This window comes from Chelmon rostratus, chromosome 1, assembly GCF_017976325.1.
Source record: "Chelmon rostratus isolate fCheRos1 chromosome 1, fCheRos1.pri, whole genome shotgun sequence".
Lineage (NCBI taxonomy): Eukaryota > Metazoa > Chordata > Actinopteri > Chaetodontiformes > Chaetodontidae > Chelmon > Chelmon rostratus.
In genome coordinates, this window is record NC_055658.1 from 31,621,318 (window position 1) to 31,638,776 (window position 17,459).

Below are 17,459 nucleotides of genomic sequence, written 5' to 3' on the forward strand. Positions count from 1 at the left end.
CTCATGAGAAATAACAGAATCAACCAGGAAAACTGTCACCAATGTCCAATTAATAATTTAATCTACTCAAATAGGAGTCACCTCCTTTTTGAGTCTGAGTCCTAAACTGATCTGATTCTAGACTGACCATGACTATCATCACTTCACACAGTGTCCATCCATTCAATGAGGGAGGGAAGAATCCTCCAAAAGAAAAGCGTGCAAAGTGTTGAGAGTGATCTTTAGGCCCTGTTGGATGCCGTGTCTCGGCCTGATAAAAACCAGTGGTTGGAAGTCTGTAGAAAACAAGTGACGTGAAATATCCCCTAACATATGATCAGTTGGATGCCTCTTTCTCTACAGCATGCATCGCTACCGCTCAGCACAGATCTGGTTTGTCCTGTTGAGTGAATTCCAGGGGAGCCGCCTCTCACATCACTGAGATTGAAACTGACAGAACAAGCTTTAGCGAGGACAGATTCAGTCAGAAATCATGGAGGCAGGTGCAGCTCTCCTGCTGCTGTCTGCACTGTTGGCTTTTGGTTCAACTGAAGACTTTTATGGAGACAGCATCAGTTTCATGCCTCCACATGTGGAAACGGATGGAACATTTGAGGTACACTGTTTTTTTTATCATTACCTTCTTTAGTTTTCATATCTTTCATATTTTGCTAAAGAGAACAGCAAAATTCATCTTAACGTTGGGAGCTATGCATCCTTCATAAGGATGGAGTCCAGCATCAGTAATTTCACTGATTTAAGGAACCACTGAGCCACAGAGGAGGCATTAAAGAAGTGCTCCTCAGCTTGTACACACAAACACCTGCATCTATAGTCATTCACATCTCCGGCTGTTATCCACAGAGGATTTACTGACTCGTCTTTACAAAACCTGACGGATGTTCTTTCTCACCTCATTTTCTTATTAACAGGCATCTTTAAACTTACATTTCTGCACAGTATAAACGCTGTTTTCTTCTCAAACCCTGCAGGTGACCTTTCATCACAGACAGAACGGCAGAAGTGATTGTGAGAATCAAGAACCCTACATATGGAAGGACGGGATGCACACAAGCTTTATCACGACGATTGGAATTCAAACGGACGAGGACGACACAGGCCAAGGCAGGTGGTGCCAGACCGAAGGACACACAACAGCGACCGGCTTAATTAACGAAACCAGCTTTAGTGTGAGGTGAGGCCCGCTCACAGGAAACCAGCTCCTCCGTTTTATTTTCCTCTAATAAGGAACCAGCCCTGCTGATACTCATGCTGCTTTCAGTGTTTGAAGAGCGATGTTGAACAAACCAACCCTCAGTTATTAAAACATGAAACATGGAGGATCATGTTGCTGTAAACACACTTAAAGAAGATCATGAGGGCTTTTTTTTTTAAAACATGATTTAAAATCATAATGGGATCCACTTATGAAAACATAGAACAAGTAAAACTCTGCTAATAACATCTGATAATAATAACAACAATAACCTTTTTTTGTTAACACTTTACAAAGTGCTTCACAGTCAGAAAAAAACATACAAAAACATCAGAAATAGTGCAGATAATAGAGAGAAAAGATGATTCATGAAGATGGGCCAAAATAATTTAAAAGAGACGAGGAACAAAACAAAACAATAGACACTTACGGAGATTTGAAGGAACTCTGAACATTTTATGCAGTCAGGACTGAAGGTAACGTCGAGGACGCTCAGTAATATTTTGGGGAATTTTGGGGCTTTAGTGACATAAAGAGAAGTTTACATTCTGCAGTGATGTGTTTTCCAGGGACGAGTCCTGTATTGTAACTAAATTCTCAGACAAATGTAGTGGAGTAAAAAGTACATTTACCTCTGAGATGTAGTCGACAATAAAATTGCATAAGATGGAAATACTCAAGTAAAGTATAAGTACATCAAATTCAGTACAATACTTGATTAAATGTTCTACATTTCACCACGTATATTACACATGTAGGTGCAATATGGGGCAATGACTAAGAGAAGGTTAGAATAGGTACACTCTGTGAGTTTGTGAGTGTGTGTGTGTGTGTTGGCCATGCTCATGTTGTGGGGACTCAAATCTGTTCACACAGTCACAGTGTGGGGACTCACACAGTGCCTCCGTGAAGTATTCACAGCGCTTCACTTTTTCCACATTTTGTTAAATTACAGCCTAATTCCAAAATGGACTAAATTTATTTTTTTCCCCTCAAAATTCAACACACAACCCCCCATTCACAACGTGGAAAAAGTGTTTTTGAACGTTAGCAAATTTATTTTAAAAAAGAAACTCATCACATGTACATGATTGTTCACAGCCTTTGCTCAACACTTTGTTGGCAGCAGTTACAGCCTCACGTCTTTTTGAAGCCACGAGCTTGGCTCACCAATCTTCGGGCAGTTTCTCCTCTTTGCAGCGCCTCTCAGGCTCCATCAGGTTGGACGGGAAGCGTTTGGTGTGCAGCCATTCTCAGATCTCTTCACAGATTGGATTCAAGTCTGGGCTCTGGCTGGGCCACTCGAGGGCATTCACAGAGTTGTGCCGAAGCCGCTCCTTTGATGTCTTGGCTGTGTCGTTGGTCGTTGTCCTGCTGAAACATAAACCGTCGCCCCAGTCCCAGGTCAAGAGCGCTCTGGAGCAGGTTTTCATCCAGGATGTCTCTGTACACACAGCCTGACGCTGCCACCGCCAGGCTTCACTGTAGGGATGGTGTTGGCCTGGTGATTAGCGGCGTCTGGTTTCCTCCAAACATGACGCCTGGCGTTCACACCAAAGAGTTCAATCTTTGTCTCATCGGACCAGAGAATTTTGTTTCTCATGGTCTGAGAGTCCTTCAGGTGCATTTTGGCTTTCTTGGCCCCTTCTCCCCCATTTGCTCAGTTTAGACGGCCGACCAGCTCGAGGAAGAGTCCTGGTGGTTCTGAACTTCCTCCATCACGGATGATGGGGGCCACGTTGCTCACTGGAACCTTCAAAGCAGCAGAAATTTTTCTGTACCCTTCCCCAGATTTGTGTCTCCAGACAATCCTTTCTCGGAGCTCTACAAACAATTCCTTTGACTTCATGCTTGGTTTGTGCTCTGACATGCGCTGTCAGGTGTGACAGGTGTGTGCCTTCCCAAATCACGTCCAATCAACTGAATTCACCACAGGTGGACTCCATCTCAAAGGATGATCAGTGGAAACAGGATGCACCTGAGCTCAGTTTTCAGCTTCATGCCAAAGGCTGTAAATACATTTGTGCATGTGATTTCTTAGCTTTTTACATTTAATACATTTACAAAAATCTCAAATAAACTTTGTTCATGTTGCCATTATGGGGTGTTGTGTGTAGAATTTTGAGGAAATCCATTTTGGAATAATAATGTGTAATCAAATGTGGAAAAGTGAAGTGCTGTGAATGCACTGAGTCATTCAATTTTAAGGTGAAGACTTGGGTTCAAGTGAGGGTAAGGTTAGGTTTAGGTAAGTCTCCAGGAAAATGAATGGAAGTCTATGTAATGTCCCCAAAAATGATGGAAACATGACTGTGTGTGCAGACCATCACTGTGTGTGTGTGTCCTCCATCTTTATGGCTCCTCAGATGGTGGGGGGACGTGGCTGTGGGCTGTGGACGGGGTATATCAGTGTATTTATGAGTGGTAACACATTACATTTCTTCCTTTCAGCGACTCGGGCTGCTGCTGGGTGTCTAATGTCAACGGAAAAACAAACTGGACGACCCATGCAGAGTTGGACGTGGGAACTCGATCTGACACACATGCCCTGAACAACTGTCCCGTAACCACGACAGTGTCTTCTTTACGGTACGAACCTTCTCTTTCAAACTGGGATTAACATATTAAAAGCACATGACAGAGTTCTGCAGGTGAAGCGGACTCCAAACAGTGAGAAATATTATTCAGTCAGTCTGCGCACCAGGAGCAGCCATCCTATATTAGCAGAGAGTCAGTGCAGTTTTGACAAAAACATTTCCACCATACAACAGCAGTGTAGAGATAATGGAGAGATTGGTAACATACAAACAAACCTGGAAACATCCTAAATCTCACTTCTGATGCACACGTAGACACGACGTCTGTGAAATCATTTCAATCTCACTGATCAAATGCTTTAACTGTTCAGCGAGTACTCTCAGGAACGGGGTTTGAAGGGAGCTAAGGCTGAACCTAAATGCAGACACCAGGGAGCGCAGATACAAATTAATTCAACACAAAGAAATCCAAAACTCAGGGAACTATGAATAAACACACAGTAGGGTAATATGGGTTTACACAGAGAACGAAGACAACACACAAACACAACGGAGCAGGGGTTAAGAGTAAGACAACACAAGAAACTCACAGAAAACGTGGCACGACTGAGACAAAGACAACTCTAGAAACGCACTTAGGCTGTGGTGTGGGTACAGACAAAAACAAGACTAGAACAAACTTACAGGGACTGTGGCTAGGTTAGGGAACATGGTCAACACAGAACACGGAGGATAAACGCTTGACGTGAAACATGGCACAGATGACATTAAAAGACGATGGACGAACACTTACAAAGGCAAAAGGCAAAGGATCTTACACAACAAGGTAACGCAGACAATGAAGACACGGACTTATATACACAGGGCAGGACCACTAATGACACACAGGTGAAAACAATCAGACAATCACAAAACACAGGAAGTAAAGCACACAAAGAAACATAACTTGAGCCTTCAAAATAAAACAGGATGTGACAAAAACCAGACAACGACAACACACAAGGGGAATCTTCAACAAAAATCAGGCGTGCACAGCACGGGTCATGACAAGTACAGGAGGCTCCACTGACTGATGACTGGATGGAGACATGTAGTCAGTACACAGCACCCCCAATACAAGACCTCACATGAAGCACAGTTTTAAGCTATATGCTTGTTTCCTTTTTATATTCAGATTCTCTCTCATGTTAAACTGTGAGAGAATCTGTCATTTTATTTTCTACATTTTTTTTTCTTTCCATCTTATCGGTTAGGTGACATAACCTCCTATTCAAGTTAACAATTCAGACAGTTTATCTGTGTATGTGTTTGTTTCTCCATGTCATTTATCAAAATGTGCTTTAAATGTGTGCCACAGCACTATTACTACAATTCTAGCAGATCACATGTGCTGTCTTGTAACAGCAGAATGTGATGGGAACTGTGATGGGAGGTTGGATGGAGGAGGTTTTTCTTTTCTTCATTTTCTTTGAATATAAAACTGTAAAAACAGCGTGAGAGAAACAGCATGTGGAGGATCTGCAAGTCTCCTTTGGTAAATCTCATGTTTGCCAAAGGAAAGACAAAATAAATCAAGATGCTGAGTGGTCCAGATTCGTACAAAACTGCCATGATTTCTGTAAAAAAAATATATGCATGAACTAATAAATTAAGTCTATATTTAACCCAAATATCAAACTTTGTTTTCTTGCAGGGCGCCTCAGAACTGTTTTTCGGGTTTTCAGCTTCTTGCACACGATCCAGAGGGAGATCATGTGAAATGCCACTTCACATCAGAAGCAAGCGTTTCCTCAAACTTTACTCTGAATGAGGTAATCCATTCCTGCTGGCACACACACATTATGACAGAGCATTAACAGAAGCTGTCACGATCAAACTTCAAGCCACACGACGCAGCGAAACAGAAACTCACGTTTAATCTGAGTTGGATATATTTACATTTAGCATACAGATCTTTTTTAGAATGTGGCTAAAAGCCGATTCTTTAACTCATGCAGGTTTGTTCCTGTGCTTCTTATATTATTTCCCAGGATATAAGATGTGTGTCTTAGCATTTAGCAGATGCTAAATGCACAATGTCTGTTGTCACTGTTCCTCATGTTAGCAAAAGTCAAGAACTCAGCTGCTCCCTCATGTTGATGACTAATGATGTTGAGAAAAGAGACAAACCACCTTCTTTTAACTCCTCATAGACCACGTGCACGCTGACAAGCACGGGCGAAGTCGCCGTCGGTGTCCACGTGTTTGAGATCATGCTGGAGGACTATCCCACCGAAACCATCAATCTGACCTACAGAAACGGAACATCTGAGATTTGGGATGCCTCCGACAGCGCGGCAGCATCTCTCTGCAAATTAACCCTGCAGTTTTCATTGGACAGTAAGTGATTCAAAGACAACATGCATTTGATGGAATGACACAAGTGGACCAATCGTTCGACCCTCTGACCATAAAACAGAAGTTAGAGAGTTCCCCAAACGTTATCTGGCTCCTCTTCACACACAGTCTTACAAGATATATCATTTAATAATCAAGCTGTAATTTCATGAGGAAAAGCATCATAACATAATGAAAATAAAGCTGTAATTTAAGATAAAAATATGTCATTCTTATGTCAAATGTTTCTGAAATGATATAACGACACGAGGACACTGTAAAGCAACAACCTTCCTCTCAAATACTTTATGTTCATCACATCTCGACTTTTCCTCCTCAAAGCTGCACCTTCATTGTCATTATATCATGACTTTTTTCTCACAATGATCACTTTTTCCTCTCAAAATTACGTTTTTCTTAAACTCCTGACTTGTATTCTTGGTCAAAGTATGGCGACATTATTGTCAGTATCTCTTTTTATTTATTCATTTATTGTTGCTTTGACATTTTTTATTTCCGTTAATTACCAGGAACTTATTTCTCAGTCACACTCAAGTCACAGTTTGTCCTCCCTGCTGCCTGTGTGCAGACACAAACAGGCTAGGTTAACTGGATGGATATTAAGACAAAGTCCTTTGTCCTGTTATCCTAAATACAACTGCCTTGAAAATAGGAAGAGATATGCGATGATGACAGACCACTGACGAGCTGTCCTCCTGTGCTGATAATGTGCTGTGTCTGTGTTTCAGTCCTCTCTCCAGTACCGGACTGTGACCCCGGTCATGTGCTGCCCATGTTCTTGCCTGCGACCCCTTTGCATGGCAGTGTCCTATCAGCATTTGTGGGTCAGACGTTCCATCTCAGCGCTGAAGCACAGGCTCACCATGCCAGGTGTTCACTTGTTAAAGATGTTAACCATGTTGGCCGAAGAAATATCATTTCTGCTCTCCAAAAATAACACCATGTGTGCCAAATAAGGATAATTATCTCACGTTTCTTCCGTTTATCTGTTTCCCTGAAGCATAAATGACTTCCAGATCAGCGGCCCCAAGAGCATGACCAAAGAGTTCGTTGATGAAGAGCACGGAAAAGCTAAAGTCACTCTGAGCTGGACTCCAGAGGACAGCGACCTGCACAGAGCTGTGCCGGTGTGCTTCACTGCAGACACAAATGAAACGTGAGTAGTTTTATGTTCAGGAAATGTGTGTCTATTTGTCTCGTGAACATTAAAATGTCTTCTCCATTAAATCTAGATATTCAAAAAAGTAATGTGTGAAAACCAGCTTTTAGCCTGTTTTTTGTAGCCTCATCAGATATTATGATTATTATTACTGGTTGTTGTCCTTCTTCGTTTTGCGATATGCACTAAAACCCATTTTCTTTGTTTTGTCATTCAGCCAATCAGATATGAGGTGTGTTGTTGTCACAGTGTCCGAAGCATCGATCCTCCAAGGTTTGTTATTCACATATCTCTTAAAAAAACTGGCTACAGTTAAGACTGTTGTAGTAACACGTCTATCTGAGACATCCAGGTTGTAAATCAGATCTCTGTGAAAACTCATCGTGATAATCAGCGGCTTTAATCACTGGAGTTCCTCACTGCCGGCTGCGATTCACACAACGTTACTTCCTCGTTAAAAGCCTTTTAAACTACCACATAAAACATCATTATCTCATAACTCAGTCATCAATAATACGCTGGTGAGCTATTAACCTCATGTGCGCTGCTTGTCTGGGCTTGATGCGTTCACTTGCTGTAGTGCATCTGAGTGGCGATGCCACAGCGTAGCTTTGGAAAAAAGTGGACAAACTACAGTCCACCTCAGATCTGACCTGAGCAAAGTGATTCACATCAGCAGTGTGCTTCCAGGCCTTGCGCCACCTATTGTAACATGTGGATGAATCACTCTCTGGCGTGGTTCAGATCAGGATGGCGAGCGTGTGAATCATTCTGGAGGATTGTCATTTGTCCAGGTCATGGTTCCTCTACGTGCTTACAAAGGCATTTGGACTTGCTTGACGTTTTAGCACACGTTACGCCTCCCCTCAAAGAGGCTTCAGTTCTGACTGAGTGGCGGGGAGTCCCAGGTGTTTCTCCTCCTGCTCATCAGTCAAACCTCGGGAGTCGTTTGGGTCACCTGGGGAGGGATCTCAGGGCTGACAGGACGTAGACCGCCTCTTTTGTTCAGTGATGGTCGTCCCAGTTTGACATGGATGGCTTCTTCCACTCCTCCTTCGAACCATCAGTCTTCTTTGTCCAAAATATGTTATTGTTCTCCAATGAGCGTCCCTCGTCCTTCAGATGAAGGTGGACCGCTGAGTCCTGACCTGAGGCGTTGGCCCTCCTGTGTTGTGTCATGCTGTGAAGTGGTTGTTCTGCTTCCTCAGTGTGCAGCCTGTGCATTCCTCTCTGCATCGGACGGTGTACATGACATTGCTCTGCTTGTGTCTGGGTATTTTGTCCCTGGGGTCGACAAGCTTCTGCCTCAGCTTAAAGTGCACAAGGAAGTGGTGTCTTTTGTTTTTCCAATGTAATACCTGGGACTCCCCAGCAGTTAGCTAGAACTGAATTTGAAAAGCACCTTGAAAAACAAATTTTGGACGGTAATGACAAAAGCCCTGATGTATGCATGACCTCATTTAAAGCTGGTATTAGCATGTGAGCTGTATGTGGATGTCTTATCTAAATAATGAGAGACACAGATCCTCTGAACCTGATTTCAGCCAAACTTGCTTCGCTCTCTGCACGGTCTAACATTCATATCGGAGGATATAAAGCATAAACAGGCAGAATGTGTGTGTGAATTACAGTCATTTAATCTGGAGCGTGATTTACAGGCAAGGTCAGGATTCGTTGCTTAGCCAGCAAGATGGTGGTGGCAATCGAGAAAGCGTCCATTCCCGACGTCGACGAGAACTTCCTCAGGCTGAAGGACCGATCGTGCCCGCTCACCTCCAACAGCACCCACATCATCGGCAAGATACCGTTCAGCACCTGTGGCACGAAACTGGAGGTGTGGTCGACATCAGCGTGCTGTCTAACTGATCAAATTATCGTTGATTATAGTGGAAACTGGGTGCTTACATGGCAACTGTCCAACTAATGTGTTTAATCCCACTCTTTTTTGTCTTGAATACAGGACAAAGGAGGATTTATTACTTTCAAGAATGTGATCTCCTCCTTTAACCTGCCCGCTGAGGTTATAAACCGCAGGAGGACCGTGAACATCGACGTCTCTTGCCAGTTTCCAAAGTCCATCAGCATCTCCAGTACCTACAAGGTTAAAGATTCTGACTACATTTTCACCGAGTCCAGCTTCGGCAGCTTCGGCTACTCTTTTGACATATTCACCGATGGCAACTTTACGAGTAAGGTGGAGCCCAGCGCCTATCCGGTGGAGATCAAGATGCTGGATACGATTTATATGGGCATCGAAGCTGAATCAGAGCTCCCAAATGTAAAGCTGTTTGTTGAGTCGTGCATAGCCACCCCCGATGACAACCCCGACAACAGCATCTTCTACGACCTCATCAAGAACGGGTGAGTGCCGACGATTCCCGGGATCACGAACGCATCACAAAAACACTTTTCTCTTTTAACTTGAAATGTTTGAGTTGATCTCTGGGATGATGATAACAGTCATCTCTCACACACAGTCCCTTCATCATATGTGTGTGTGACGTGTTGTAATTCGTTTTCCTCCCAGGTGCCTGCAGGACGAGACACTTAAAGTCCACACAACTGATGACGCTTCGTTCAACTTTGAGGTTCAATCCTTCAAATTTAGTGGAGACTATGATCAGGTAATATTGAATATTAAATCATTTATATATTATTCACACAGCTCTGTGTGAAAGATGGAGGAAACACACTTTGCGGTGCTCAGGTTGCAAATGTCATATAATCGTTCCAGAAGCTGAACAAGATCCGGAGAAGCTTCATTCTTTCATGACATTTTCCTGTCGCTTTAATTCCTTTCTGCAGTGATCTGCTGTTGTAATACGAGCTGCTAGACTGTGAAGCGGCACACACACCTGTGCAGAGCAGTGCGTAACTTTTCCTTTGGGGAAGCATGTTTCTGTGCATTAGAAACATGCAGTTTGTAGTGGGTTTGAAAATGTTCCCGTGAACCACACCTGTTCACACACAGGAATAAATAACCGATAGATGACTGATAGATCCGATTCCTCGCAGGACTTTTTAATGCACACCCTGAAGGTGTTCGTACAACATCATCATGCAACATTTTTCTCCACCTGCTCCCCCCGTTTTGAAAAAGTAATGCACAAATTTCCTTGTTTCGATTTTAAGGGACCTACTTTATCTGTTTTTTTTTACAGTCACTTTGCTTTTACTTGTGTTAAATCTCTTTAAACAAGCAGAACTTGCTTCGTCTGCTTGTCAGGTATTAAGTTTCACTCAAAAAGTGTTTGAAATGCAATTTGGGTCGTTTTCAATGAGTAATTATTTATTTAGTTATTTGGCTTTAACTGTCGTCTCACTGTTGTTTACCTACGCTTTATTACTGGCTTGTTAGTTTAGAACATTAGACCCCTGTGTCACCCACTGGAGGTCTATACTCTACAGCTGCTGAAAGCTTAATGCACATCTGGCAGCCATGGTGCTGTATAACAGGTCGAAACAGTATAAATGTGCAGATGAGACATTCCTGATATCACCAGATGATATCGGAGCAAAAGCTCAGCCTCAAGTCACAAATTGCACAAACAGACATGAACGTTTTCCTTCTACGAATGGATTACTTGATTTTCTCTCAACTAAAACCTCTTACCTGCCTCCCGCCCAACAGGTGTACATCACCTGCTCCGTCATCCTGTGTGAGCCCGAGAGTCCCTTTTCCAGATGTGCTCAGGGATGTCTGACAGATGCGGCCCGCAGACGCAAGCGATCGTTGAGCCGGGAGACGACCAGCCGCCAGATCATCCAGGGTCCTTTCCAGTTTCCCAAACAGGATGTTCACCTTGCTTCTGTGGAAAATACCTTCAACTATGTCGTGTTGGACAGTGACACGTCTATTGTAGGATAATATGTCACCCGTCTATCTATCCATCTATCTATCCATCTATCTATCTATCTATCTATCTATCTGTAAAAAAAGGAAAAACTGCTGCACTGTTGTCTGTCCAGTGATTCTTTCACCGGTGGCGTCGCTGGCTGTGGTTGTCGGTTACTTAACCAGGAAGAGAAAAGCAGAAGACCTCAAGTCTCTTATAGTTTCTGACTGGGAGAATTCAACCTCGGGAATCTGTGTGTACGACATATTTGTTTATTTTGTGAAAGGAAAAGCTTCACGTCTTTTAAAAGTCTGTCCTACTGTTTGAGCATTGAAATTATTTTTTGCTTTTTTTTTTCTTGCACAAATATACTCCAAAGTTTAATAAAGAGAATAAAAAGAGGTTGAGAGTTAGTCACTTGCCCTGATGAACTCAAACTGAAGCCTCCCATTAGCTCAGATAAACTTTGGAAGGACTTTGTCGGTGTTAGAAAGGATCTTAATAGCCAGAATGAACAGGAGGGATGATTGCACCCGTCTCTGTATTCAGATCAACATCTGACTACTGAACTAAGACAGACGAGAAAAGTTATGAACCTGTCGTTTAAAGACTTTCTCTTGATGCGTTTGTGGATTAATTTTGGCAGGAGTCGCACGTCATCTGTAATCTTCCGCACTTGTTTCCTGTCTGACTATCAGTCAACTGTAAAATAAAAGCACATGCCACGAGAATAATCTTAGAAAGCAATCTTAAGATGAAGTGCGTCGTTAAAGCATTACACCACGCTGACATTGGTTTTGATCTCTATTCCTGGTTGTGGTTCCAGCCACGGCCCTGCAGCTCAAAGCTCAGTTCAGTGTCAGGCCAGTAACTGTCGGTTGCACGGAAACAGCAATCCACTCCGTCTGGTTTCGCAGGATTTTTGTGCAGCCAGTCCTCATTGTGTCAAACTTTTGTAAACAGGTTCCCAGCAATTACCTGCAGGTGTTCAACGTTTGTCTGCTTAGTCACACGTATAGTGATACTTGAATGTAATCAGTCATTTTAGACCATATGTAAAACACAGGTGTATCCATGTGTGTGTGTGTCTGTTTGTCCACCAGTCATAAATACAGAAAGGCCTGTTAAACCTCTGAGTTTAGATTCTGCTGTTGTCTTGAGTCCATTCATTGAACAGCGTCAAACAATGTGAGAGTCCTGCGTTTTGAAATGTGCCGGTGGAGACAAGTTACCTTTAAAAATAAAAAACCTTAAATAAATATTAAATATTAAATATTTGTAGCTTACAAGCATATTGCAGTAAGACGGGCAGTTCTGGTGAGTAATATCGGTATATTCATTTGTGGGAATTTTATTTACAACAACAGGGAAAATGTATATCATAGTAACTTTCTATTTTAGTCTTAGTCGCATAATAAACGTGTGTGTGCATGGTTTGTCTCGTGCAGTCAGTTATTGTTATTTGGGGCTGATTATTAGGATTGTTTGGATGTGCAATGAGAAGGGGATCCAGCTCAGTTTTGGACTGGTGACCTGCACAGATGGATGTTGCGCCCCACATTAAGGTGGCTGTATGAGGTGAACGACAGTCCACCACAACCCAAATCTGCCACCCTCAAACCACCAGTATCCAAGAGATTTATCAATATGCAGACATCCAAACAGCCCAACAGCACTAAGTCCCAGACTGAGGGCAGCCGGACCAGCAGTCCCCATGTCAGAAGCCTGGCACAGGAGCCTTTGAGCACTTCAGGTCCAGGCCTGGTTCCCCTCATTCAGCAGCTGCAGCACAGCGAGAGAGTACAGGAGAGGAAAAGGGACAAACAGCGCAGGGATCACATACAGCTGGAAAAATCAGGTTCAGCTCAGGAGAAGGTGCTTGCTTGAAGGTGGTGCTACAGCGACACAAGTTTAGAAAGCCATATCTCAGTCAGGAATCACTCGAAATTTTGTTCACTTCACACTATCCATCCATCCATCTATACACATAATTTAAAAGTTTTCCACTTCTTGGAAACTGCGTCCCAGTCATCATGATTGCAGATCAGTATTTGTCCCATGTTAGCTTCTCTGCGTGGCTGCCTGTGCAACCCAGAATATGGATTTGGACATCTGGAGTTAATTGAAACCAATGCTTGAAAAAATATCTTAAACGTGATGAACCAGTTTATTGTGAAAACACATTGTGTTGTTCAATATCATGGAAAACATATTTGGTGTCACCTCGGTTGTCTCATATTGTTGGATAGCTTTACATTATGAGTGCAGAATCATGAAAAACAGCTCAGGTTGTCCACAGCTGTTTATGAGTCCTGCAGTGTACTGAGGCATTGTAGTTGCTTGTCTTGTTTCACTGATGTGGAAAGATGCTGCGTTCACATCCAAACAAAAAAAAAGTCAGACCTGCTGTAGGACCACATATCTGTGTCCCAAATCAGAATGGAAAAGATCAGATGTGGTTTGTGGTGCTCACAGCCAGGCTGCAGCCACAGCTAATGCACCTGCTAAACATGCTGGTAACACTAATTAGCACTAGACCCAAAGTGCAGCTGAGACTGACGGGAAAGTCATTAGTTTTGCAGGTGTTTGGTCATAAAGCAACATTTTGGCAGAATAAAAATTGGACCCGATGAACAGCTGAGAGCTCCTCAAAGAGACGATAATTCATCCTCAGGGGAGCATGAACATCTGATCATATTTCATGGAAACCCATTCAATGCCTGTTAAGAAATTTCAGTTTAAATAAAATGGATTCATTCTCTGGGAACATGAATGCACTGAGTTCGTTTCTGAGATATTTAAGGAGAACAGAATAAATGCTAATAAAGAATTGCTTAAATGTCAGTTTCAGCTCACAGCTGTCGGGTTTTCCTTCCACATGCTTGTACAGGAACAAAGCATCACTTTTCTGAATGCTCTGTGCAGATTCTCCTGCACAACAACTACTGTGGTGATGTTTTTTTTACATGCCAACAGTTTGCTTTTGAAAGAGGCTGAACAACGTTTCTTTGTCTAACAGCGACATGAGCGTCTTGCTCTTCTGCATGCTTTCAGTTTGCACTAGAATGATCTTTCCGGGGTTTGACAGACTGGATGGGAAGCAGACAGCACGAATCTTGGCTGTTGAGCGAGCCAAGCAATTTAATTAGCTGTTAGTTTTAACCTCTGTCCTTGCAACAGACAATATAATTATACATTTCACAAAACGAAAACCCTTTATTTTGTCTTACCTAATATGCAAAATATCAGTCAATCAGGATTTTTCTCAGAGAACTTTGGCATTTGCTGATGTGATTTAGCATCATTTAACAGCGGCACATTATCTGAAATTAATTATTTATGATGAATTGTTCTTTCTTCCTGCGAATGCTTTTTTCTGAAAGCTGATTTTAATTCAGTCACATGCACACTTAAAGACTGATTCAGCTACAAAACCTTAAATTACAAAAATAAACAACTATGAACAACAATGGAGCAAGTTGTTCTCACCCCCCCTTCTATAGTTTTACCTAAAATACATACTCCATTATCTGTGATCTGATCTGAATATTTAACAGAACTGGCAGAAGGTCATTTATTAACAGGATATATTGATATATTGCTTTGACTCTACTTGAACAGCAATGTGACTGCATGAGCATGTTTTGGGCCACATCATATACGGTCTGCATGTCATTTGCAGCCTGCTGATGGCGGCTGAAAGGGTGACTCACCCATAGTGTCGAGGTTAGGGTTAGGGAGCATCCGTCAGTGCCAGACTGTGCAGACGTCAGTCAAGGTGTCAAGAATGCTACAGGTAGGAATGTCACATAGGGTACTGATAATCACAGAGTAAGAGGAGGACGAGTGTAGGAGCCGTCATTCATACCAATTTGCGTGACTGGAAAAACAAGGTTGTTAAAGTGCTGCTCATTGCTGTCAGTAAAGTGATATTGCAGCTCTTTTTAATAACTTGCCTCTGAACTTGACAGCAAAAGCACTGGAGATCATCGGCTGGTGTTTCAGTAAACTGCTTGCAAGTTTCACCGCCGTGGTCTCGTTGGTATATTGGGTGTGTCACTCACAAATATGCTAAATAAAAAAACGAGCACTGGGAGAACAAAAGATCTATGTGGGTGTGGATCAGCGGATTATGCTTTTCTTTGTCCTGAATGAGGCTGGATCAGACGGTCTCGCCCTGTTTTATGTTGAACTGTAATGAGAAACCCTTCATTTTTCATCATCATCAGTTAAAGTCTTTTATTTGTCCAATTCTTTGCTTTATGACCAAATACCTGCAAAACTAATGATGTTCCCATCAGCTGCACTCTGGGTTTAGTGCTAATTAGCAAATCTTAGCTTATACCTGTTTATATCAGCATGTTTAGCGGGTACATTAGCATTGTCATTGAGAGCAGGTCATGCAGTAGATGCCGCACTTGTGCTCGTCCTCAGCTTTTCCCTCCACATTTCCTCCTGAACACCTGCCTTGCATCAGCCTCGTTAGCCCTGCTCTGTTTCCCCCAGCCAATCAGCTCCTTTTGTCTTCTCCTGTCCTCCTTGGCTTCTGCAGCCATCTCTCCACCTGCACGTCATCCCCTCGTCAGTTTAGTTTGTGTTTAAGTCTGGTTTTCGGTTCAGTCTTTTTGAGCCCGTCTGCCTGATCCGCTCTCTTCGTGACAGCATCATAAATACAGAACATTTGTGGCACTCGTAGCAAATTGAACTGCTTGAAAGTCACTTGAAAATTCAGTGAGTTACATTTTATTTAATTTTGGATAGACTTCCTGCCTCCATGGATGTGCAGAAAATGCATTGGCAGGCATGTTAGCATGCTGATCACAGCATTGAAGCATTGCTGTGCCTACATACAGGCTCAGAGCTGCTAGCTCGGCTGCAGACTTCTTGTAAATGCTGCAAGAAGTTGCAAAATGTTCACAGAGAACAAATCTGCAAAACATTCAGTGACAACAGGTTTCACATGCACACTCCAGCATCCACTGTACCATGATTAAAGTTTTTATGGTAGGATTTCAGCTGGTTTATTTATTTAGCTGCTGGGAGCGAGTTGAATATCACATTTTACTTTGATTTGAAGGATATATCGCAAAGTAGGAATGATGACATTACATCTTACATGATCTTATAAAAGTTTATTGTAGGTTGTATAATATATTGTAGTAAGTGTGCACTCAGAAGCTTCGTGTAAGATGAATTTAGTTCATTTCCCTCCAGTACTTTTCTTGGGACAGAGTCACTTTTCCAGTTTTACATGTGATGAATGATGATGATACGTCCACCACACATGATGACCTTGTTTCCACCACAGTCTAGAAATGTAATACTGGATTGTGAGAAGCCAACATAACTAAGAGATCCTTTTCACCAGTCGCCAATCTGATCAGTTTTACCTGCTCACAATGAACGAATGAACCAACGATGTGCAGCATTTCTGTATTTCTTCATGACTTGTTGGGAAGTAATGTAATTTAATAAGCAAACGTCTGTCTCCTCCTTGGCTCGTGATAGCCTTGCAGTAACTTTACCCACCAAACCTTATTTCCTTGTCATAAAGTATATAAGAGCCACTGCTTATCGATGTGGAGCAGACAGGAGGACGTAAAGGACGATGGCCTCTCCCGTGCTGCCGCTGCAACTGCTGCTGCTGGTCTCAAGTGTGTCTGCATGGTATCACTATTATGATTATTATGGTGGATCAGTGACCTTCACCCCAAAAGGCCAGGATTCAGACGGGACATATGCGGTAAGTTTAACTGAGGTGGCAGGTCATGTGACTCTGAGAGGACAGATGTGGTGTTTTCATGTTTTCCAGGAGGCAAAAAGTGTGAGCGTGCAAAGTTTCCGTAATGACATAAAATCAAACAGGAAGCAGATAGATGCAAAGTGGAAAATGAAGAGGAATTAACCCTCAGTCAAAGGTGATGGAGAACATTCAACATGGATTTAAATGTGTCAAAGTCCTCGATGAGGTTTATCTAGTGAAAAACAGTTATCGGTGCATCTTGGTCCCAAACCATTTGTGCACGAGCAGCAGTTTTCTGTTTTCTGACACACCACAAGTCGGTGCAGAGACTCCAGAACTGCTGAGACTTGTTCAGTTCTTCATCTTTGTTTGGGCTCAGCTGCACTCTGAAGACGGGGGGAATACATATATAAGTGAGGACAAGTTATCCCTGGATGCAAATCCTCTGATTCCTGCCTCGCTTTGTCGACGATAGCATGCAGATTATGTTATAGAATAGATGTGGCTGACGAAGACGTCTGCTGTGGGGTTAGCTGCCTGCTGACAGAGCAAATTTAAGGTCAGTTTATTAATCGTCTACATATTGGGGAAT

The 17,459-nt window shown here is 42.6% G+C and overlaps 1 protein-coding gene across 1 annotated transcript; it reads left to right on the forward strand.

Annotated features, from left to right (window-relative positions):
- Positions 1-454: 454 nt before the first annotated feature.
- LOC121607196 lies at positions 455-12,560 on the forward strand. The gene is made up of 12 exons (XM_041937911.1): positions 455-595; positions 972-1,174; positions 3,647-3,784; positions 5,426-5,543; positions 5,925-6,111; positions 6,858-6,999; positions 7,130-7,285; positions 7,506-7,561; positions 8,947-9,122; positions 9,249-9,649; positions 9,816-9,912; positions 10,920-12,560. Exons 1-12 carry the CDS (start codon positions 473-475, stop codon positions 11,154-11,156), a joined length of 2,034 nt encoding a protein of 677 aa, XP_041793845.1. The 5' UTR covers positions 455-472; the 3' UTR covers positions 11,157-12,560.
- Positions 12,561-17,459: the final 4,899 nt, after the last annotated feature.